The sequence below is a fragment of the Onychomys torridus genome, chromosome 4 (genome assembly GCF_903995425.1).
Source record: "Onychomys torridus chromosome 4, mOncTor1.1, whole genome shotgun sequence".
NCBI lineage: Eukaryota > Metazoa > Chordata > Mammalia > Rodentia > Cricetidae > Onychomys > Onychomys torridus.
Genome location: NC_050446.1, coordinates 141664677 through 141689737, shown reverse-complemented (window position 1 = coordinate 141689737; position 25061 = coordinate 141664677). Strand labels below are relative to the sequence as shown.

At 45.6% G+C, this 25061-nt stretch overlaps 1 protein-coding gene across 1 annotated transcript in view; it reads left to right on the top strand.

The window, feature by feature from the left end:
• Hck (HCK proto-oncogene, Src family tyrosine kinase) overlaps positions 1 to 25061 on the top strand; it is a 50100-nt gene that overhangs the window by 22757 nt on the left and 2282 nt on the right. Inside the window, exons 7-12 of the mRNA XM_036184885.1 lie at positions 2280 to 2429; positions 2853 to 3005; positions 5451 to 5630; positions 7013 to 7089; positions 14247 to 14400; positions 24421 to 24552. Coding sequence (XP_036040778.1) covers positions 2280 to 2429; positions 2853 to 3005; positions 5451 to 5630; positions 7013 to 7089; positions 14247 to 14400; positions 24421 to 24552 — 846 coding nt within the window. The remainder of the gene's footprint in view (positions 1 to 2279; positions 2430 to 2852; positions 3006 to 5450; positions 5631 to 7012; positions 7090 to 14246; positions 14401 to 24420; positions 24553 to 25061) is intronic.

The following is a 25061-nucleotide window of genomic DNA, read 5'->3' as shown; positions in this document are numbered from 1 at the left end:
GAGTTCTCTCTTGGTGGGGGCGGCAAGATGGCTTAGCCAGATGCCTGATGTCGAGTTTGACAACCTGACTTTGATCCCCAGGATCTACATGGTAAAAGGAAAGAACCAACTCCTGAGAGTTGTCCTCTGGCCTCTACAAGCATGACATGACCTGCATGTGCTCTATCCTATACAGACATAGTGGTGGGAAGCTCTTGGGGGCATGTGGATAGGAAGATGTCATGGATGGGTAGATATCAGGAGTCTTGTCCTGAAATTCCTGTAGTAAAAGGGTGGCATCTTCAGTGGGTGACCAGAATTTAAAAAAAAAAAATCACCTCAAACCACAGAGAGTGATTCCAACTAGCACCGCCCAGGTGAGTTTCCCAGAGCGGCACACAGGCACTATGTGTGAGTTCAGACTCCACGTGTCCAGCGAGCCTTAGGCTGTCGCTTGCTCTCAAAGTCACTTGAATAGGTCAGCCAGTTGTATAAGGTGTGACCTGGTTCGGCTGTGAGGCACATAGGTTTGGGGACAGTGAAGGCATCTGTGTGTCTGGGATCAGTTCTTCCATCCACGTCTGAGGTCAGCAAGCATTTACGCTGCAGGGAGGCACAGCCTCTTGCCTCCAGCTGTGCCAATGATAGCTTAGTGATTGGGCTGTCCAGTTCTGCAGGGAAGCAGAGAAATCAATGGCACCGTGGCAGACCTGTGGACGGGGAGGAGGGCAGGAGGGGGGCTTGGCTAGCTTCCACAGCCCTCTGGGGAGGGGAGTGTATGCTGGGGATCAAATAGATTTAGAATGAGGCCCCGAGCATTTGGCAGTTTCCCAGATCCTGCATACTCTGTCTAGCAACAGCTACTCCGGGCCGCCCCCTTGACTGGGACAGAGTGGCTAAGAAGGGGCCCTGGAGCCAACTGGCCCAGTTTGGAAGCCAAATGTGCCACTAACCAGCTGTGTGACTCTGAGTAAGTTATGTTACCACTTCGGTTTCCTCACCTATATAAAATGAGGCTGATAATACCACAAATCTCCACCTCAGGAGGCTATTTACTTCATGAGTAATATAATCCATGTAATTTTAACTTATTAAAATGCATACTATTCCCATTCATTCATGGTGTAATTTTAACTGACTGAAATGTGTACTATTCCTATTCATTTGCTGTTCATTTGACCAGCATGCTTAAAACAGTGCTTGGCATGTACAGTCAGCTGTCATTCAGCAAGTTAAACTTCCCCCAAAGCCTATGACCTTGTGCTATTAAAAAGAAAAAAAAATGCAAGGCAGAGAGGCAGGCTAGTTAGCATCGCTCATACATGGTAAACTGTGGCCACGGACTGGAAGACTTCTGTGTCTCTGGTCTATGTGACAATCTGTGTTATAGCTTACTGCAAGCTTGGTGATTTAGAGCAATGTATCTATTACCTCACAATTCTGGAAGGCAAGCGTCTGTGCTTACTGGGCCCAAGGTGTCTGTGGGACTGGCTCCTTCCAGAAGCTTGCAGGGTGGGGGTGGGCCCCATATCACTTTCTGTCCTTTGGGGCTTTGAGAGGCCACCAGCATTGCTTGGCTCATGGCTTTTCCTCTTCAGCACCTGTTTCCACCTGTACATTCACTAACCGCCTCCCTGATAAACACCCTTCTGGATTCACTTGGAACCCCTTGGATTCTATGTCATATAAGGTCACATATCCCCAGGGATTCACATATGACCTATCATGGACCACAGTCCATTTTTCACATTTCATAATCACACTAGGTTTTCTTTGTTCTCTCTTTTTATTTATTTGTATGTTTCTCTCTCTCTCTCTCTCCCTCTCTCTCTCTCTACCAAATTAGTATGGCATCTTGGCTTTTTCTTCATTAAATAGATGATAGATGGATAGATAGATAGACAGATAGATAGACAGACAGATAGCTAGAAGGTAGATGAGTGGATGGATAGATGATAGATCAGAAATAATGAAGAGGTAGTGACGACCAGTTGGGCAACGTGATGAGATGGAATGGCATAACTACTCTTATTTTACAGGTGAGGAAACTGAGGCATAGAAAGGCCATGCAGTCATGTATCCAAGGGCTCACAGCTGAGAATAGCAGAACTGGGATGGGAACCCAGGCAGTCCAATGTCTCAGCCCACTCTTAATGACATGAGCATCTGCCCAGATGTGCATGTACTCACATGATGCCAGTAGAGGCCTCACAGGGAATCACAAGGATGTCAAGGAACTGACATCAGATGGCCAGGCCTCTGAGGTGCCATTCTGAGGGGTTTCTCTTGGACCAATGCAGGGAGCTACTCACTGTCTGTTCGAGACTACGACCCCCAGCACGGGGACACGGTGAAGCATTATAAGATCCGGACACTGGACAGCGGAGGCTTCTACATCTCTCCAAGGAGCACCTTCAGCAGCCTACAGGAACTTGTGGTCCACTACAAGAGTGAGTCCTGCCCAAGGCCTTGCCCCACATTTGACTGCAGAGTCTAAGCTGGCACCACTGCACAATGGTGGCTGGGATGCCATCACTAGCCACAGCCTTTATTCCTCAACACTTTGGCTGTGTTTTACAATGGTTGTTGGTTCTGGGGAAGGAACCAGAGTCTGGCACATGCTAGCCAAGTACTGGATCACATCAGCGCCCACTAAGAAGGTCCTGACCCTCAGAATCCCAGTCACATGGGATTCTGAGTGACAACCTTGAGGCACCCAGAGGTCTTTCCTGACCTTGTCAGGGGAGCAGTCACTCGGGCAATCCTGAAGGTTTGGGCTTGTTGGACATGGAAGTGGAAGTACACAGACAGCAGCTCATCATGCTCTGTTCTTTGGGGAATGTACCACCTGCTGAATGGGCACTCTGTTTCAGAGGGCAAGGACGGGCTCTGCCAGAAGCTGTCAGTGCCATGTGTGTCCCCCAAACCCCAGAAGCCATGGGAGAAAGATGCCTGGGAGATTCCTCGAGAATCACTCCAGATGGAGAAGAAACTTGGAGCCGGGCAATTTGGAGAAGTGTGGATGGGTAAGGAGATGGGGCCAAAGTCCCCGAGGCCATGCTGCTGGGAGGCCTGCCAGTGTTGGAGAACACACAGCAGAGGAGATTTAAATAATAACCCCAAAGGGCCACTCCTCAGATAACAAACCAAATTGTCTACTTTGCCTTTGCGGCCAGGCTTGAGGATCAAGGAACTGCCCTCTAGGAGGCCCGAGTCCTGGATGGCAAAGGCCCTCTGTTGTGTGGAGTTGGGCAACCTACCTTCTGGAGCTGGCATAACCAGCCTCTTGGGATAATGAAAATTCATAGTGGTGGACAGAACTTGAGTTTCCAGGCGAGTCCAATGCTGACAACTGAGGACTATGCTGTTCAGATCATGAGCCCAGTAACATTTCAGATGTGATGGGGCACCAGAAAGGCCTGGCACACCCCCTGTGGTCCTTGCCTCAATACTTTAAGAGCAGCAATTCCTGTTTCATGGGGAGGTAGGTAGTCACAATATGTTTACACTCCCCTGTGTGGCAGATGGGAGGGAGTCAGCTCTTAGAAATGCAAACATTGGGCCAGATAAAGTAAGTTGTTTGGTTGGTTGATTCGTTGGTTTGGTTGAGTTTTTCAAGACAGAGTGTCTTTGTTTAGCCTTGTCTGTCCTAGAACTAGCTCTGTAGACCAGGCTGGCCTTGAACTCACCTACCTTTGCCTCCCGAGTACTGGGATTAAAGGCATGCACCAACACTGCCCAGCAGAAAGTTTTAAAAGTCTGTGTTTCACTACATTTCCTGACAGCCTGTATATGCCAGATGCTGAATAAAGGGATGAACCCATAAGGAAATGCAGGGAGGAAAGACAGATCTGAGTAGCAAAGTTAGGGCAAATGAAGAAGCTGTCCCATGGGGGCCCATGCTCTCACCACCGGAAGCCCCCAGATCTGGATTTGAGCTTCCTGGCAATCAAAGCACACCTGGAAAGAAAAGTGAGTATAGGACAAGAGCCATAAAATGAAGCAGGGTGGGATGGAGCAAGAGAACAGAGTATGGCAAGTCCCCACAGTGGAGACGGGGCCAGGTAGATGCAGGGTTAGGGTTAGTGTATAAAAGCCAGAGTGAGGCAGGTGAGGTGGTTCAGCAGGGAAAAGCCTTGCTGAAAAAGCCTGATGGTCCAAGTTCAACCCCTGGAGTCCACAGTGGGAGGAGGGAACTGGCTGGCAAAGATTGTCTTCTGACCAACACGCACACATACACACACACACACACACACACACACACACACACACACGCACACGCACACGCACACGCACACGCACACGCACACGCACACGGGGGGGGGGGGGGGGGGCTGCAGGATTTAATTAAATTGTTAAAAATAAAGCAGGAGTTATTTAGTGACCCAGCCCTATAATCCCAGCTACATATTGAGACAGGAGGGCACAAGTTCAAGGCCAACCTGGACAACTTAGTAAGACTCTGTTTCAAAATAAAAAGTGAAAGGATGCTGGGGATGTAGCTCGGTAGTAGATCACTTTATTCATATGAGGCCCTGGCTCAGTCACTGCTTGTGAGTGTGTGTTGGGGATGAACTTGGTGGAAGACAAGGATAGAAAAGTGGGCATGGCCAAGTTACACAAGGCCTGTGGGGCATAGTGAATCTGGTATTTATTTCAAGGCAGCGTTAAACACTGTGTATGTAAGCTCATGTCATGAGAGAATGATTGGACCACGGACCTGAATGCAGGTGTCTGAAATGGTCTGCACTTGGCTGTGCTGTGGAGGGGGGGGGGTGTCTTTTACTCCACCCCTTGGCATCTCTATAAATACCCTGGGGCAGAGATAGTCGGGGCCCATTGGAAAAGGTTCCAGGCCCTCTCGAGGCTATCCTTTATTTTCTATCTGTTTATCTCCGCACTCTAAATCCTTCTAACTAGTATTTCCTGTTACTTACACTCAAGAAAACTCTGGGGAGCTGTGGGATTGGTGGGTAAATGCCCCGCAGTGTCACAATCTAATTAGTGCTTTATGAGTTACTACCCATTATTACTGTTATTTTACAGTGCTGGGGCTCAAACCCAGGGCCTTGCATGTGCTAGGCAAGTGTTATACCACTGAGCTCCAGTTCCAGCCCTTGTTTTTTGAGACATGGGCTGGCCTGGAGCTGCCAGTCTTTCTACTTCACAGCCTTGGGAGTTCTGGGGTGACAAGTGTGTGCCCCAGGCCCAGACAGAAGGCTGGTTTTCACTCTTGCAAACAGCCCTTCATAGTGAATGCTTATTTTCATTTCCACCTGCCAGATGAGGAAAACACAGGCTAGAGAACTGAGGTCATTGGTTCAGTCGCTAGGGAGCAGGGAGCAGGGAACCGGTCTCCAGCCCACAGCTGGTGGTGCCCTCTCTCTGTCTTAAAGGGCTAGGTGGGCGGGGAGAGTTCCTCCAGGACTGCTGGATCCTAACCCCCTTCCCTGCTCCTGTGCTTTACCCAGCCACCTACAACAAGCACACCAAAGTGGCGGTGAAGACCATGAAGCCAGGCACCATGTCTGTGCAGGCATTCCTAGAAGAGGCCAACCTCATGAAGACCTTGCAGCATGACAAGCTGGTGAAGCTGCATGCTGTGGTCACTCAGGAGCCCATCTTTATTGTCACGGAGTTCATGGCCAAAGGTGCGTGGGCTAGGATGGACCGTGGTCCAAGCAGACTTCTTTCAGACTCAAAGATGACCTTGACCTGGCTCTTCCGGCATTTCCAATAAGTCTGGCAAAGCACCGACTGTCAGTCCGGCCTCCTGGCTCACAGAGTGAGACCATGTGGTTATGGAGAGGAAGGGCTGGGGCTCAGAGCAGGGAGCAGGCAGAGCCTCTGGGACAGCAGAAGAGGTACATGGCTTCCTTGTGATTTGTACCTTGGAACCTTGGTACTGGACTGTTATGAAGCCCTGCTTGGAGTACTAAGGGACGAGAAGCCACATGGAGACAGACAATAAAGATGAGACATCATCTTGAATGTTCTACCTCTGTTATCTCACTTCACAGTGTGGTCCACCTAACCTGCTATGACCAACGCACAGCATCATGGGAAATGTTCATGTTGTCACTCCAGGCTACTAAGCTTTGGGCTACCCTACCTGTGATCATTCAGCATATCTCAGGAATGTTTGAGACAGGATTTCACTCTGTAGCCCAGGCTGTCCTGGCACTCACTATATAGCCCAGGCTAGCCTCAATCTTGCAGCAACTCTTTGCCTCAGCCTCTCAAGTGCTGGGATTACAGCCTCACAAATGCATGTGTCTCCACACCTGGCTTTTCCAGGTTTCTTTTTTAATTGTTGTTATTTATTTATTTTTATTTATTTATTTACTTATTTATTTAAGATAGCTGTTCTATAGTCATTTTCAGCCCCTGCTCATTTTTGGATAAACATCTCACACAACATCATTCAATATGATTTGAAATTTCAAAACCTTTTCAATTTTCCAAATCTACAATCAGCCAGTTTTCTAAAGCTAGGCCCTGGGCACCAATCTCATGGATCTTCATCAGTCAAAGAGTCCAGCTAGCAACCAAAAAGTCCTTTCGGAGAAATTCAGGCTCTAGCACTCCGATACTAGGAGCAGTAAGTAAGCATTCCTAACTCTAACACTATGGCTGGACAGTGAGAACAGCTTGCCGTCATGGCTAAATAAAATTGCTAGCTGATGTGGAAAAGATAGCTGGAGCCCAGGAATTAGAGATCAGCCAGACAATATAGCAAGATGCCATCTCAAAAAGAAAGTCGGGGGTTGGGGATTTAGCTCAGTGGTAGAGTGCTTGCCTAACAAGGACAAGGCCCTGGGTTTGATCCTCAGCTCAGAAAAAAAAAAAAAGAAAGAAAAAGGAAAGTCGGCTGGAGATGTAGTTCAGTGGTAGAGCACTTGCCTCTCATGTGCGAGGTTCTGGGTTCAATCCTTGCACTACAAAGAAGAAAATCCTCTAGCGCTATGAGAAAATGTTAGCTAGTTTTCACGAAGGTCTGGTAGACAATGTTCCTTCTCGCTCCCCTCTGCAGGAAGCCTGCTGGAGTTTCTGAAGAGTGAAGAGGGTAGCAAGCAGCCATTGCCAAAACTCATTGACTTCTCAGCCCAGGTGAGCCCATGCCATTGATGGTCAGGAAAGGTGACCTCACTTGAGCACTCTGTGTCTTTTGTGTGAATGCTCATCCCCTCCACATGCACACAGATTGTTCCAGGACCCCACAGATGCCAAAACCTTCTGTATGCTCAAGTCCCTTATAGAAAATCATGTATTTACAAATAACCTAGACACATTCTCCTGTGTACTGCTTAAACGCATTTCTGGAGGCTTATGGGATCCAACATAAATGCATGTAAATAGTTGTCATGTTGTATTGTTTAGGGGATAATAATCATTTTAAAAAGTCTGTAGAGACTGAATGTAGATGCAATTGTTTTTAGAATATTCTTGGTATGCTGTTGGTTGATTCTGTAGATGCAGAACCTGCAGATATGGACTGTTCTTCATATGGGCCAATTCATAAAGAGCTCACATCAAAACTATGGAATGAGTCTTTTAGAAAAGATTTTATTATTTTATGTATATGTAAGTCTATGTGCCTAGTGCCCTCAGATGCCAGAGGAGGGCATCAGATCTTCTAGAACTGGAGTTACAGATGGTTGTGAGCCACCCTGCAGCACTGGGATCCTATCCAGGATCTCTGGAAGAGCAGCCAGTGCTCTTAACCACTGAGCTAACTCACCAGCTTCTGGAATAATTTTGTTGATTGGTTGTTTTTTGGTGTGAGGCATGGAACCCAGGGCCTTGTACATGCCAGAGAAAGGCTCTCCCTGTGAGTTACATCACCAGCTGTGGAAGTTATCCATTCTTTATGTAACAGATCACCTCAAGGTTTAGTTGTCTGAAATAATAACTGAATATTTCCCATGATTCTCTGGACTGACTGTAGCGGGCTAGGTGGACCACTCTGTGAACTGAGGGGACATTAGTAGAATGTCCAAAGTGACCCTTATAGTCTCTCTCCGTGTGCCTCTCATCACTCAGTATTTTAACACAGCTTCTTCACAGCCCAATATCAAAGCTCCAGGAGAACCCAGCCAAGGAGCAACTGGTGCTTAAGCCTCTGTTTGCATGGCCTTGTCAATACTGTGGTGGCCAAAACCAGTTGCAGCCGCCGAGATCAGAGTCAGTGCCAGACCAGAGGGATAAGTCCTGGTGGGCAAACAGAGCCTGGTCACTAGAAGGTAACTCATCCCATTTTACAGGCCTGAAATTGAGGTGTAAAGACTTAAGAACAAAGGACACGATGGTGAAGGACTAATCCTAACCTTCAGGAGGCAGGACATGGGTGATCAGGAGTTCCAGGCTAGCTAGAGCTGAGCTGCAGACTGTCTAAAAAAGTTAAACTCGGATGAGGAAACTGAAGCCCAGGGCTCTGCAGCTGGCCTGGGGCTGACTAGGGGGAGGGGCAAACACTGCTGGCCTCTTACAGGTCACTTGCAGGTGAGACCATGGGTACTAAACAATGGGCTCTCTTGACCTACCACCCCATGGCCCTGGCTCACAGTCTGAAGAGCAAGAATCTAGCAAAGAGAAAGGGATACGTAAACCTGAGGGACACATCCTAAAACCCCATTAAAAATAATAAGTATAACAAAAATGCCACAATGGTACAGAGCTTTGGTAGGTGCAGGGCACACTGGGTTCTATTCCCAGTGCTGTACAAAAACAAAAACAAAAACAAAACAAAACAAAAAAACCCACCAATCTATCTCATCTGCCCCCCACACACACACACAGAGCACAGATGTTGTTTTTCTCCAACCCTGTCTCATGCTTTCTGCTCTCTGTGAGAAAACATGGTGGACAGTGGTGCTGTGGGAATGCACAGCTTGATCCAGGAGCGGTCAGAGAAGGATTCACCAGGAAGTGGTCCCTAGGAGGAGCCTGGGGATTAGAAATTCTGCCCATGCAGAGGAGTAGGAAGGAGGTCTAGACGAAAGAAACAGCCGGTACAAAAGCCCAAAGAGAAAATGAAGGGGCTGAGTCTGGTCAGAAAGAACACAGATGAAAGGGATATGGCGTGCAGCCTGCTGGGAGCTCAAGGAGTCTGCTGCTTAGCCAGCCTAGGGTTGAGCCTGGTGGAGAGACTCAGGTCAGTGCTCATTTGAGTATGCAAATACCAGGGACTCTGAACCACCAGCAAGGTCTAAGCAGAGGCTCTACTTTCAGAGCCCTGAATGTCAGAGACATATGGAAATCAAGGCCTAGAACTTCCGTCCCAGTCCTCAGGAAAACAATAGTGTGGCCTGTTACTGAAGAATAACCATCAAACCAGCAGGAACCTTGCTGGACAAGGGTCAAAAGCTGCAGAAGGAGCTACTGTTGGGGCTTGAGTCATAGCGGAGTCAGTAGAGTGCTTGCCTAGCGTGCATGAAGTCCTAGGCTTGATCCCCAGCCCCACAAAAACCAGATGCAGGGGTGCACATCTGTAATCTGAACATTTGAGAGGTGGAAGCAGGAGGATCAGACGTTCAAAGTTATCCTCGGTTATTTAGTGAGTTCTAGGTCAACCTGGGCTACATGAGACCATCTCAGAAAATAGAGCCACATGCCCCCCTGCCCCCCCTCCCCACTTCACAGCTGAGGAAATCAAACAAGGCCAGAAAGACATTCCGGTCTTGGTACACCCAAAAGCAGAGGTTGATTCTGAGCCCGTGGTGAACAGGATACTACCTGGGGACCTGGCTTTGTGACCTCAGTCCTACTCTGCTTCTCGGTCTCCCTGTCCAATGAGGAAATTGCATCACAAATGTAGCTTTCAAGTTTAATATCTGTTTTTAGCCCCAGCTTTATTGGTGAAAGAAAATTTTATATAGTAGATTTTTTTTTAAATGTCTTAAAAGGGCTGGCGGTGGTGGCACATGCCTTTGATCCCAGCATTCGGGAGGCAGAGCCAGGTGGATCTCTGTGAGTTCGAGGCCAGCCTGGTCTACAGAGCGAGATCCAGGAAAGGCGCAGAGCTACACAGAGAAACCCTGTCTCGAAAAAAAACAACAAAAAACAAAAAACAAAAATAACCAACAACAACAACAAAAAAGTCTTAAGAGAGCTATTCCTGGGCCGGAGAGATGACTCATCATTTAAGAGCACTGGCTGTTCTTCCAGAGGACCCAGTTTCAACTTCCAGCACCCACATGGCAGCTCACAACTGTCTGTAACTCCAATTCCAGGGATCTGACACCCTACACAGACATGCATGCAGGCAAAACATCAATGCACATAAAATAAGAATAAATATATTATTTGAGAGAGAGAGAGAGAGAGAGAGAGAGAGAGAGAGGGAGAGAGGGAGAGAGAGAGCTATTCCCATTGAAGTTGGCAGAGAGTGGCCTTGTTAGTGACCTTTCTTCTGTCTGACCACTCCTAGACAACCTGAGGACAAGTCCTGGGCTAGAGGCTGGGGATGTAGCCCTGGGGTAGAGTGCTTGCCCAGCACACAAGGTACTGGGTTTCATTTCCAGTAGGATACACACAAACAAAAAGAGCCTTGGATTAGACTCTACTCACCAGTTCTTCCAGACTCCCTCATGCTCTCGGAAACAGATCCAAGTTCTCCTACCTGACCTCATGGGGACCTGCCTGGTGGTTTTGAAACCTCATCTGCTTACCACCATCAAGTCCCAGGGACACGTGGACCCAAGTTACCTATCCTTACATAGTTGACAAGCATTTGAGAGGCAGCATCCTACAAGTTTAGGGTTTGAGTGACATGTAGGGTCCTAGCTCTACCGTGAGGCTGTAAGCAAGACACTCGGCCACTCTGTTGGCATTACTAACCACTTCTGAAGTGACTACTATATGGAAGACACTGTCCTTACCCATGGTACAAGCTTAGAGGTTAATCTCCCTGTGAACTCTGGGAGAAAGGCTTGAGGTCACAGAGCTTGGGGATCAAGATGAGCTGGTCCAACTCTGGAGCCGTTTAGCCATGATGCTCCATTATCTCCCAAGTGGAGTTGGTTTTCCTGCCCCCATTGAGCTCACTTAAGAACCACGGACGTAGGAGTGTCAGCCAGTGGGAAAGCACTAAGCACAGAGGGTGAGTGGACTCAGGCAAGACACAGCTCTCGGCTCTGGTTCTGGATCTTATGTGCTATGCAGTTATTGACCCGTTATTTACTTCTCTTGGCTTTCATTTTCCCTCCTGTGGAAAGAGATAGCAAAACTACCTCCCCAAGTCCATAGTAAACAAACAAACAAAAATTCTGTTTATCAGTTTATAGTGAATAAGCTGCATTAGCATCCTAATAACTTTTGCAAACTAGTCTTCTAAGGATGTCCTATAAATTTCCCCACACTCTCCAGGTCAAAACCCAGCTCATTCCACTACAGCCTCTAGTCCAGACAGAACCAGTCTTGAGATTGCGGTCTGAAAGTTGGACCTGTTTCCACTGCCTTTGATGCCCCCTGCTGTTCATTCTTTAAAAGTGCACTACCTGGTCCCTTCAGGCTTTGATCAGACTCAGCCACCCTGGGTTCCCTAGATAATCTCATCTGATAATTCAGTTCTGGGCTACCTAGAGTCAGCCTGGTTTAATGCTGATATTTGGGACAAGTATCTCTGTGAAATGGATAATGATGAGTCTACCTTCACAAAGCTCCAAGGTAGTTTTGTAAATTGTATATGCTGCTTTCTGGACAACCAAGATTCATCTTCTGCCTCTTCTGTCCTAACCTTTGTAAGTCAGAAAATCTCTAAGTCACAGCCATGAATCTTTCTACCAGAAGCTTCCAGAATAAGAATTCTCCACACTGGCCAAATGCCATACCTGGCCAACTCGACTGAGATCTAGCGTTTTGAGTCGGTCTATCCATCTACTCCATCTATGAGCTGCTGGAGCAAGTGGAGAAGCTGGTGCTGCAGAACCAGATCCAGGAGCATGTCATAGCTATAGAAGATGAAAACCGGAAGCATAGTTCTGATCGAAGCCGGCTGTGGCCTCCAGCACCTGCTACAGGACCATGGAGTAGCTCCAAGGAGCCTGAAGAGTCTGAGAAACCCATGGAGGCTCACAGGGGAGACACATCAGTGCAGGAGGAGTCTGCAGAGCCCACAGTATCTGTGGAACAACTTTAAAAAGGCAGGTCCTATGGGGAAATGCTTTTAAAAAGTGGACTCAGGAAACTGGAAGGTGGCAGAGCAGAGCCACACATGGAGGATGACGAAACTAAGACACGGAGATGAGGGTATGGGAGCAATGTGGGAGAGTGCCACAGGAGCTACCACTGCTGCTTACCCTGCTGGGACAAGGGGTGTGTGTCAGCCGGGTGAGCCCCGGGTGAGCCTCCAGCTGAGCCTCCGGCCTGCCAGCACTGAGAACAGAGAGGTGTGCAGTGGACTGGAGTTCTCTTGGATCCTGCCCCTGGATGCCCTGCCTAGCCATAAGATCATCCTGACTCTGAGCAACAGCCAGATATTCCAAACAAGTCTCAGTGATGGTCCAGTATTTATGGTGCTTCAGAAACCAGATAAACCAATGACTCATTGCAATGAATATTGGCATGTAAAGCTGTTTGAAATGTGTGTGTGTGTGTGTGTGTGTGTGTGTGAGTGTGTGTGCGTGTGTGTGTGTGTGTGTGTGTGTGTGTGTGTGTGTGTGTGTGTGTGTGCTGGGTGACTCACTGTAGTTTTCAATGCCACTTTGACAAACAAATGTGTGATGGATAGGTGGGAAAGAGGGAGGAATGGAGCAGCACATGCGTGATGGAGAGAGGCGGAAATAGAGATAGGACATTGGTGACAGGCATGGGAGAAGGCTGTGGTGGACAGGGCACAGGGGAGCATGTTGTTGCTGAGTAGGGCTGACAGGGTGGTGTGTAGCAGCCTGGAGTTTGTGCAGGCTCTTTTCTGAACACATTGCCCAGTGGCACGATCATCCTGGCTCTGAGCAGCAGATGTCCAAGATGAAGAACAACTCATTCTCTGGATTGGTCCTCCTGGAAAGACCCCCATCATCCATGCTGCCCTAAGAGGCCTTGTCAGTATCCATGGTTCATGCTACAGCTGGAGGACATGCTGGTCTCTGTGGTCCATGCTGCCACTCCATCCATATTGATGCCCGAGGTCCTTGTGAATGTCTGTCTGTGGTCTGTGCCACCACTGGAGGCCATGTTGATGTCTGTGGTCCATGCTACCGCTAAGGGCCATGTTGATGTCCATGCTCCACCTGCATCTAGGGGTTGTGTTGATGTCTGTGGCCCATGTTACCACTGATGGCCATGTGGGTGTTTATGGTCTATGCTGCCACTCAGGGCCATGAGGGTGTCCGTGGTCCATGTTACAGCTAAGAGCTGTGTTGATGTCTGTGGTCTGTGTTACTATGGGAGGACATGTGGATACCCTTGATCTTGGCTGCCACCTGAAGCCATGTTGATGGCTGTGGTCTATGCTGCCACCTGAAGTCATGTCCGTGTCTACAGCCTGTGCTGCCACCGAGGGCCATGATGGTGTCTGTGGTCTGTGCTGCAGCTGAAGGCCATGTTGACGTCCATGGTCTGGGCTGACAGTAGAGGCCATGTGGATATCTGTGGTCCATGCTATTGCTGGAAACCATGTGGAAGTCCATGGTCCGTGTTGCCACTGACTGTAAAGAAAGGAAGCTACTTTTGCAGTGGTATCGATGACGGCAAACTCACAGTTGAGAAAGAGGGACATAGAAGGCTTCTGTGACAACCTCCCCCCAACATCACCCTCCCCTCACCCCCAAAAAGAAACAATCTAGACAGGAATCCATTGAAGACAACTCTTCAAAATTGTGATGGGGGGTTGGGGATTTAGCTCAGTGGTAGAGCACTTGCCTTGCAAGTGCAACGCCCTGGGTTCGGTCCTCAGCTCCGGCAAAAAAAAAAAAAAAAAAAATTGTGATAGGGATGCTGAAGTGTAGCTCTTCACAGTTGATGCCTTCTGGCAGGGCAACTTGGGGTGGGGAAGGACTCACCTTTTTTTAAGGAGCTGGCTGCTGGGTGTTTGACGGTGCTACAGTGAGTGTATGAAAAACACAAATGGACTTGGGTTTTCTTTCTTTTTTTTTTTTTTCTGGGTGAAGGTCACAAGGGTGGGGGCAGACCTGGAAGGACTGGGAAGTGAGTGGTCAGGATGAAATTCCAAAATAATTGATAAAATATTTATGCTTGAAGAAAGAATTCTTTTGAATTCTTTACCATAATTTAGTGTGTGAGGGTGACATTGTCTCTTCCGGGTGCAGATTTCAGAGGGCATGGCCTTCATCGAGCAGAGGAACTACATCCACCGAGACCTCCGGGCTGCCAACATCTTGGTCTCTGCATCACTGGTGTGTAAGATTGCTGATTTCGGCCTGGCACGGATCATCGAAGACAATGAGTACACAGCTCGGGAAGGTAGGGAACATGGCCCTGCCGGAAGGGCTGTGAACCTGAGGGTGGACACCTCTAAGAGAGTCTGAAAAGAGCAAAGATCTGTCCTAGACTAATTCTTGCATCAAGTTTGGCTGGGTCCTTCTGCACAGTGCATTAGTTGGCAAAATACTCAACAGAGGCTATGTAAGGAAGGCTTTAATCTGGCTTCTAGTTAGAGAGGACAGTCCATCCTAGTGGGTCAGTAAGAGTATACAACTGGTCACTTTGTATCCATAGTCAGGAGGCAGACAGACAAATGCTGGTATGCAGCTGCTTTTTTCTTTTTCTTTCTTTCTTTTTTTTCTTTCTTTCTTTCTTTCTTTCTTTCTTTCTTTCTTTCTTTCTTTCTTTCTTTCTTTCTTTCTTTCTTTCTTTCTTTTTCAAGACAGGGTTTCTCTGTGTAGCTTTGGACCCTGTCCTGGAACTTGCTCTGTAGACCAGGCTGACCTCGAACTCACAGAGATCCACCTGTATCTGCCTCCCGAGTGCTGGGATTAAAGGTGTGTGCCACCACCGCCCAGCACTTTTTTCATTTTTATGTGGTCCACAGCCCGTGGGATGGTGCTGCCCACATTCAGGATGGGTCTTGCCACCTCAATTAACCCTATGTAGGAAGTCCTTCACAGACACGCCCAGGGGCTCTTCTCCTAGGTGATTCTAGCTCCTGTCAAGGATGACAATGTTAATGTCACACAAGACTTGAAGAGGAACACTTCAGATGAGACTGAAGTGACAGCTTTGGCAAATACAGGTAGCGGTGAGAGGTGAGAGGGACTTTATTCCAGGAGACAAAGTCAGAGTGATCTAAATGTCCACAGACAGGGTCTGCATACCAGCTGTATCACTCACTGAGTGTGGCATCATACAGCAGTGGAAAACCCCACCCCGGGGGCTAGAGATGACACTCAGTGGTGCAGGCTTGACTGACACAGAAGGCCACAGGTTCCATCCCCATCACACCACACACCAATGCCACCTGCAGCTAAAGGGAAGGTGTGACATCTGCATGAGAGAAGTGAGCCTAAGCAGAGCAGATGCCAGGAGGTTCCACAGACAGGGAATCCAAAACCAGGCAAAAGTCATTTGTGAAGCTCATGGTGTTCTTCATAATAGCCCCAGACTGAAACACCCTCACTGATGACCATCAGCTGATGAACAGGGGAAGAAAATGTCAAGTATCCATACCACAGAACAGTGTTTGTGATAAAATGGAATGAAGTGTTGAGATGTGCTGCAACATGTACCAGCCTTGGGAGCATGCTCAGTGGAAGCCAGGCACAAATACAGATATCTGTTACCCTTGGTATGAAATTCCCAAGTGAGACCAAGACCGCTGTGGAGGCTGGGAGTGGAGCAGTGGTTGCCTAGAGCTGGGTGGGGGACTCGGGAGGAAGGGATTCTGAGTGCTAGGGATGGGACTGGATGACATGTGATGAAATAGCCTAAATTTTACAACTCTTCCACTATTAAAAAGTCACTGGAGTACACACTTTAAATGTGTGGATTTTATGGTCTTATATCTCATTAAAGCTGTAAATTTCACTTATACCGACAAAGCTGTGAATAGGGGCTAGCTGGAGTGGAGAGGTATTTCCTGGGAGGACCTGGAAGGAGCCTTCTGAAAGGCTGCAAATGTTCTCTGCCTTAATCTGATGGTGATCACAGGGGCTACTCAGCTATCAACTCCCAAGTTAGAACTTAAATATCTGTAGACTTTAGCCGAGTCTAGAGGTGTAGGCTTGTAACCTCAACTACTCTGGAGACTGAGATAACCCGTTCAAGACCCGCCAGGGCAAGTTCATGACCCTGTCTCAAAATAAAAAGTAAAGGGGAAGTAGTTCTGTGGCAAGAGCACATGCCTAGCATGTGCATTGTGCTAGACTCAATCCCTAGTAACACACACACACACACACACACACACACACACACACACACAGCATTTGATTTCTGTTATGATTGGATAAAGTTTAAACTAACTACAAAAATATAAAATGAAAAGTTGGATATATAATCTAAATCTGTGGGGAATAAATGAGATATGAAGAAAACTCTCTGGATATAAAAGATGGCAGCTGAGGATGTGGCTTGGTAATAGAGTAATGCCTACCAAGCATGTCATGTTCAGGGCTCTGGGTTCAAGCCTTAGTACCACACAAAGCAAAAATATGAAGTAAAGAAAATTACTAACTTAGAGTTAGAGCTGTAAACCCCAGCACTCAGGAAACTGAGGGTTATCATAAATTGGAGCCAACCTAGAGTATGTAGACCCTGTTTCTTGAAAAGAAAGGAGGGCTGAGAGACGGCTCAGGGGCTAAGAGCACTGGCTGCTTTTGTAGAGGACCTGTGTTCAGTTCTCAGCACCCACATGGTGGCTCACAACCACCTCATTTCCATGAAATTAAAGTTATCATTTGTCTAAATTGTTCTATTATTAATAACTCTGGAGTCAGATATTGGGGTAAAAACCTGATAGAACAAGAAAGCAGCAGAAGAATGACCAGCTGACCCTGTGTCCACACTTCCCAGGTCAAAAGGGTCTGCAAATCTTTCCAAGCCCCTCCCTATTTCTTCCTGTGTCTCTCTACTATATCCTGTGTCCTCCAAAATCTCTATGGGTAATTCTGGTCAGCTAGTCATTGACTCGGCCTCCTAATTCAAGGTTAACTTTATTAACAGTCTCAGAGTGTCATAGTGTGGTCAAATATCCTGAAATATTTCCCTCTTTTTGTCTAAATAAAAAGGGAAGGTTTCAACTCTAATACAGTAAAACTACATACAATAAGAAAAATTATCAGGTATTGTCTAAATAAAGAGGAAAGGTTTTAACTCTAACATAGCAAAACTATATACAATAAGAACAATTATCAGGTAAGAATTACATTGACAATATCCAGTCCATTTGTATTTAGTAAATTCAGAGAAATTACTCTATTATCTATCCTATTTTGATGAGTCCTAAGTTTTATACCTAAACCACTTTCTATCATAACTTCTATTACCATCCTAAAAATGTCCTTTTAGACCTTAAAACATTTTCTTAGATAAACAACTTCAGCTTTTATGTCTCTCAACCTTATAAACTTTACATCTCTTTTGTAAGTTCCTTTTCTGAATTTGATAACAAAGAAAATGGTATAACTATCTATCTTCAACCCCTCAGAGATCCAAGAAAGATATACTATTACCCAAATAAACAGGAAGTACAAAGCAAACAACTTCCAAAACTATAGAAATGACAGGGATGGCTGGCTGCCCGGACAGTTACCCAAAGTTCCTCTGCAACATTAGGGCATCTGTCTTTGACTTATAGGCCTAGAATATCTGATATACTTTCCTGTAAAGCAGGAATTTTGAAGGACTGTCCACCTGTTTTGGCAAAGTTTGGCAGCTATCTTCCTTTGTGTCCTGCTTGTCCAGTTTGGACAGCATACTGTCTGCAAAAACTGCCCAAATGGCTAGCTTTTGCCACAAAGAAAGCAAACTCCATATGGAGGTTCTTCAGTGCCCATCATCTTCTCTGAAGTAGATTAGTGCTGCCAGGAGCAGACGTGTCTCACTGTCATGAAAAGTCTTACGGTATTAAAACATCTTAAATGCCATTTTTTGTAGGTCTCTGAATTGTTTGACGACTATCTATTTAAAATATATCTCTGGCCTTGAAAACATACCTAACATGACTATAAGTTTGATTGTTATAGATGACTAACTACTAACCTGCATTTCTTAATTATTCTGAATAGTTTATAATAGCTTTCAAAGACTATAGTTGGTTTTTAGTTTAAAAGTAAATTCAACAATCTACACTTTTATCCCATCATTCTTATATCCTCCTTTTTTTATCTTTTCAAAAAGAGATCCCTGAATCTACCCTCCTTTGTTTAGTTTCCTCCCTGACTGTGACCAATAACAACTTGCAACTAACCCCCTAACTGATGATAAACATCCATAACCCACCAAACAACCAATCCCCCTCCACTTCTTGGGAATGTGGGTGCCATGTTCTTAAAATTCCTTCCTGTCTGTCTGGGGGTGATGGTATTTTTAGGGGACCCTGAGAAAATTGAGATAAAGATCAAGTCCTAGGAGAGCTAGCTGTTGTCCCATCTTGGTGTGATGAGAAAGTGCAGGGCTTATCTGAAGTCCCAGCTGGAGTAGTCTATGAGACTAGACCACCTTACCTAACTGCTTTGGGGTTGTCCTGAGAAGTTTGTAGTCCAAAGCTGATTTTTGGGTTGTGTTTGTCAGCTTAGTGGCATTATCACAATCTAGGTGAATCTGTCATTGCAGGGCCCTATCATCTCCTTGGAGACCTCAAAGGTCACTGCCAGGGATGGTCATGGTTCACTGCAGAAAACTTAAACATTTTAAATGTCACGTGCAGCAGATCTCTAAGAGGTTAAAGAACCATAATCTGTTAAATACATATGGGGTACACAAACAGTTCCTGGTTACTTGCTTCAGACTCAAACCCAAAATGATGTAAGCTAGATAAAGCTTATTTCTAGAATTAATTAATACTCTATATGGCCATTAATATCATGAAAGTTTATATATATAATCTTATAAAAAAGTTTTTTTGGTTTTTCGAGACAGGGTTTCTCTGTGTAGCTTTGGAGTCTGTCCTGGAACTCACTTGGTAGCCCAGGCTGGCCTTGAACTCACAGAGATCTGCCTGCCTCTGCCTCCCCAGTACTGGGATTAAAGGTGTGCACCACCACTGCCCGGCTTTTTTTTTTTAAGAAATTTATTTATTATTTTTTATTTATTATTTTTAGTTATTATTTATTTATTTATTTATTTATTTATTTATTATGTATACAACATTTTGACTCCATGTATGCCTGCATGCCAGGAGAGGGCACCAGATCTCATTACAGATGGCTGTGAGCCACCATGTGTTGCTGGGAATTGAGCTCAGGACCTCTGGAAGAACAGCCAGTGCTCTTAACCTCTGAGCCATCTCTCCATCCCATAAATTTTGAGATAATATTTATACCTTAAGAAAAGTATTAAATAGAAACCAAAGGATGGTGAGATTAATGGCAATAGAATAGTCCCATAAATTTTGTTTTCTTCTGTCCCATACCAGGTGGCTCTTGTGACATGAGACAGAGATTTTGGATTTTCCTTTAACCAACATGTGTGGGTTTAGAGAAGGAGAGAGCCATGCTCCAATTCCAAAGCCAGCTTTAATTTTTAATTGAACTGAGTCCACAAAAGGACCACTTGCATTATATGTCTACAGAGAAGTTGCAAAGTTAGGAAGCACTGGTTCGAATTAGCATCATGTGACAGAGTCCTGAGGGTGGAGCGTGGCACAGGGGGAAGGAGGCCTCAGTCTCTGGCATTGGTAGTGACTCTGGCTCTTTCCACAGGCGGGTTCCAACCCTTAGAGGAAGCATTAGAGCCAACATGGCAGTTTGGACTGCAGCAAGAGTCTGGGGCTACGTGTTCTCAGTTCCCTCCCTGAGTCCTGGTTAAGTTGCTTTCTTCCCCTGATGCTGCTACTTCCATGATGAAGCCAGTCAGGTTTATTTACATCCAGTTCTGAAAGGATCCCATGCTCCTGGGTGCTTAGGGTGATGTGTGCCTTGTGGACATTAAACCTTTAGAGATGGTAGCCTAGTTTCTCAGCCTACAGGGATACTCTGGCCATGAAGCCAAATGCCCTGCTGAAGTCTTTGAAATGGAACTGCTTGAAGCTTTCTAGCTCTTTCTACCCCCACAGCCCTGCTGTTTGGCAGGCAGCTACTGGTCCTGCTCCTCAGCTTTCAGCCTGTGCTCTGCCTACCATGATGAAGCATGGACAGCAGGGGGCAGCAGAGAGTCACTGAGAGCTGGACCATGATCTCCAACATTGTGATTTTCAACAAGTGTGATGGTGCAGAAATAGTTGCATTCAGAAGAAATGTAGCACATGCCTCCAATCTGGGCAATAGGGAGGTAGAGACAGAAGGATCAGGAGTTCAAGGCCATCCTCTCTATGTAGTGAATTGAGGCCAGCCTAGGCTATGTGAGGGCCTGTCTCATAAAAATTAATGAATCAATGAATCAGTCAGTCAGTCAGTCAATCAATCAATATGCCCCCCCTTTGGATACTGTTCTCTTTCCCAGTCTGGTGATAGGCTGTCCCCCACCCCATCCCCACCCCCACCCCGATAATGCTAAGCCAGAGCAGTGAGCTACAGCTCTGATTTAGTCACCAGAGGAAACAACAAAGAAGCCATGGTCTGAAGTTCCTGAACTAAGTGTTAAGTGAGCTAGGTGGTCAAGGTGTTTTTGACTTCTGGTTTTTGCCTTACAGTGGGTTTATCAGAGAATAATCCTAAATCAAGGAGCAGCTGCAGACCATGTTCACCAATGAGACTGTGATTAAGACAAATACCCACAAACAGCTAACCAAACTCATCCTAGAAGGAAAGGGAGAGGAGTAGACAAGGAACATCCAGTGACCGTCCAGCCTCGGGCAGCAACTGAAGTCCTCTCCTGTAGCGGGAAGTTTTCTGTGTCCTACAGCCACTCGGTCCCAAATAAATACATAGAGGTTTATTATTAATTATAAACTGCTTGGTCTATGGCTCAAGCTTATTGCTAGCTAGCTCTGACATCTTAAATTAACCCAACCCTATTCATCTATATTTTGCCACGTGGCCATGGCATTACCAGTCTGCTGGCATCTTGCTCCTTGGGCAGCTGGATGGCGTCTGCCCTGACTCTGCCCTTCTTCTCCCTGTCTCTCTGCTTGGATTTTCCCGCCTGGTTCTTATCCTGACTTACTAGAGACCAAAGCAACTTTATTTATTAACCAGTGAGAGCAACATATATTCACAGCGTACAGAAAGACTGTCCCACAGGCATTTCCCCTTTTCTGTCTAATCAGAAAGGAAGGTTTTCATTTGAACACAGTAAAATTAAATATAACAAACAGTTATCAAGTAAGAATTAGTTATAATATCTAGTCTATTTGTATTTGGCAAAATTAAAGAAAATATTCTATCATCTAGCCTATCTTTGTGAGTCTAAAGTTTTATATCTAATTTACCTTTTATCATAACTAAAGAAATTATAATTATCTAGTCTTCAACTCCATCAAAGACCCAAGAAGGATATAATATTACCTAAGTAAACAGGAAGTGCATTGTAAGCAATTTCTAAAATATTGGAAATGACAGAGACATCTGGCTGCCCGGACAGTCACCCAAAATTTCTCTGTAACATTGGAGCATCTATCTTCAGCCTACAGGCCTAGAGTCTCTGGCATATTTTTCAGTGAAGCAGGAAATCTGAAGGACTATTCTGTATAACAGCAAAGCTCATCAGCCACTTTCCTCTGTGTCCTGCAGAATGTCTGGTAGATCCTTCTGTGAAGCAGGAACCTGAAGGACCATCCTGCCTTGTTTTGGCAAAGTTCAGTGGTCATTTTCCCATGGGTCCTGCATGTCCAGTTTATACAACATACTGTCAAGCAGTCCAGGCAAGAGCAGTTTCTTGCCCAAATGGCTAGCCTTTTTTATATTGTAAGCAAACTCAGTAACAAGTTTCTTAGATGCCCATCATTCTCTTTGAAGTAACTGGTGCTGCCAGGAGCAAACATGTCTCACTGTCCAGAAAAGGCTAAATTCTTAAAACATTTTAAATGCCATATTCTGTAGGCCTTTGAAATATTTGAAGACAATCTATCTAATTGAAATATATCTTTATATACCTAAAAAACTTAACTAACATGACTATAAGTTTGATTATCATAGGTGAGTATTAATTTGTATTTAAGGGCTGGAGAAATGGCTCAGAGGTTAAGAGCACTGGCTGTTCTTCCAAAGGTCCTGAGTTCAATTCCCAGCAACCACATGGTGGCTGAAAACCATCTGTAATGAGATCTGGTTCCCTCTTGGGCCTACAGGGATACATGCAGGCATAACATTGTATACATAATAAATAAATCTTTTTTAAAAATTGTATTTAATATTACAATCTTAAATGAGTTGCATAAATGTAATACCTTAATCAAGAACAGAAATACACATACATTATAACAAAATAGACCTTAAATTTATATTTATAAACCCAATGTAAAGTATTTTGAGATTAACAGTTGTTTTTTAGATTAAAGTAGATTTAACTATCTACCTTTTTTCATCATTTCTATATCATATCCCCCTTTAAATAAAAACAAACATTCATAAACAATATTTTGGAAATTTAGGCATGGGCTTTCTATACTACTTCCTGCTGACTGGGGGTGATGGCAGTCTTCTGGGAATCCTGAGAAAATTTAGGATTATGGTCAAGTCCTGCCTGGAATCATCTATGAAGCTACATTGTCTCAGCCAGTTGCCTTGAAGCTGTTCTGGATGCTGGATCATCTGGAGACCTCTCAGGGGGTCTTCATTGATGGAATCATATTAACATGGAAGGAATCCACAGCTTCTCATCTTCTGTTGAAACAAAAGCAGAACCTCTTTTCCAAAGCAACATATCCTTAGACCCAAATTTTGAAATCAAGATACCTTTAAGATATATATGTTGGTTTAACTTAGCAGCCCCCACAATCAAATTTCTCTCTGCAGTTAAAAAAAAATCCCAAAGACAACACAATAATATACAGTATGCAGACTCTCTATTTTCCATCTTTATGTGGCTTTTTTATTTTATTTCTTTTTAAAGGACTTTCTCTATCCTTTTTCTTTTTTCTCCCAAGTCTATGTATATTTTTAAATACAATGTAACCCATTTAGAGGTTTTTTGTTGTTGTTGTTGTTGTTGTTGTTGTTTTTACCATCTGAATCTGTTTTATTGTGTATCTTTAACCCTTTTTTGACCCAGAGAGTTTTTAAACTGCTAAGCTATGTGGCTAGAACCGAAGCAGTGCCCTGGCTGCTGGCTCTGCCCTGTTCAGCTTTTCAACATGGCAGAGGTACATTCATTGCCAATTCTAGGAGCCATGCTCACCACCCCAATTCTGGGAAGCAGCAGGTCTATGCCATCATTAAGCAGCTTGCAGCACATTGCCCACAAACCCCATTTAAGTGCTCCATAGCAGAACCTCTGGAAAAAGCCATGGGTGCCACCAGCAGGAACCAGGAAGCTGTCTCTTAAAGGAGCCGCACATCTGTTAGCCACCAGCAAAAGAGCCTATCTGAAAAAATGCAGCTACCTAGAAGCTGTGTTTGACTCATGTTTTTGTGAGTCTAGAATCCCTTTTTAAGTTTTTGTCAGGTTTTATGCAGAAATTCCAGCCCCATGTTGGGCTTCAGATGTAGCCAGAAGTTTTCCTGTGTCCTGCAGCTGATTGATCCCAAATTAACACATAGAGGCTTATTATTAATCATAAACTGCTTGGTCTGGCTCAGGCTTATTGCTAGCTTGCTCTGACATCTTAAATTAACCCATTTCTATTAATCTATATTTTGCCACATGGCCATGGTGTTAGTGGTCTGCTGGCATCTTGTTCCTTGGGCAGCTGGATGGCATCTGTCCTGACTCCACCCTTCTCCCTGTCTCTCTGCTTGTGTTTCCCATCTGGCACATTATTCCTGCCTTACCATAGGTCAAAGCAGCTTTATTTATTAACCAGTGGGAGCAACACATAATCACAGCATACAAAAAGACCATCCCATAGCACTCTCCTGCACCCCATGGCTGGAGGATGGGCTGAGGTATCAGCTGTGAGCTGGACTCAAGCCCCCTGAAGCTCCTCCATCCCCAAAGGCCTCTAGGATTCTACTTCCCAGAGTTATAATTCACCAGGTATCAGCTAAATCAAGGAGGTGGTCCCCAGAGCGAGCACCTGCATTACATCCCTATGCCCATTCCTCCCTGCTTCAGCTGTCTATCCTCAAGACAGATGTCTCTTGATACCATGGATCTGGGAGGCACATTGCAGGGCTATCACTGTTTGCAGGAGGCAGCAGGTGTCCCTGTCCTGATTCCTCTACCCTAATGGAGCCCCAGCCCTCACTGCTCCCCAGATTAACCCTGATTCTGCTCTGTCTAACCCTGCAGGAGCCAAGTTCCCCATCAAGTGGACAGCTCCTGAAGCCATCAACTTCGGTTCCTTCACCATCAAGTCAGACGTCTGGTCCTTTGGTATCCTACTGATGGAAATTGTCACCTATGGCCGGATCCCTTACCCAGGTAGGGAAAGGGACCTGAGTTTAGGGGTATGTCTACAGCTCAACCTGGCCATGGTTTATCTTGTCAGCATGTCTATTAAACTCAGCTCTTGATCATCCCTCAACCCCTCTTCACCTTTCCCATTTCAATCAGAGGTACCAGCCTCAGCCTGCACATAAACGATTTGTTGGCTGTTAGGGTCATTGCTTCATCTTTCACACATCCTATTGTTCCTAAGCAATCAGAGCTCAGAGCAGGAAGTGGATGAGAAGATCTGAAAAAGCCAGAACTGGCAGGGCCTGGGTATGGTAATGAATGTAGGTGTTTGCTAAAGTATTTAGGAAGCCATGAGGTGGCATGGGGCTGGGAGGAAGTAAAATGGTTTTGTTTGTTTGTTTGTTTGTTTGTTTTTGTTTTTGTTTTTGTTTTTTGAGACAGGGTCTTACGATGTAGCCCTGGTTTGTCTGGAACTTGCTATACAAACCAGGCTGGCCTTGGAGACCCATCTGTCTCTGCCTTCCAAGTCCTGG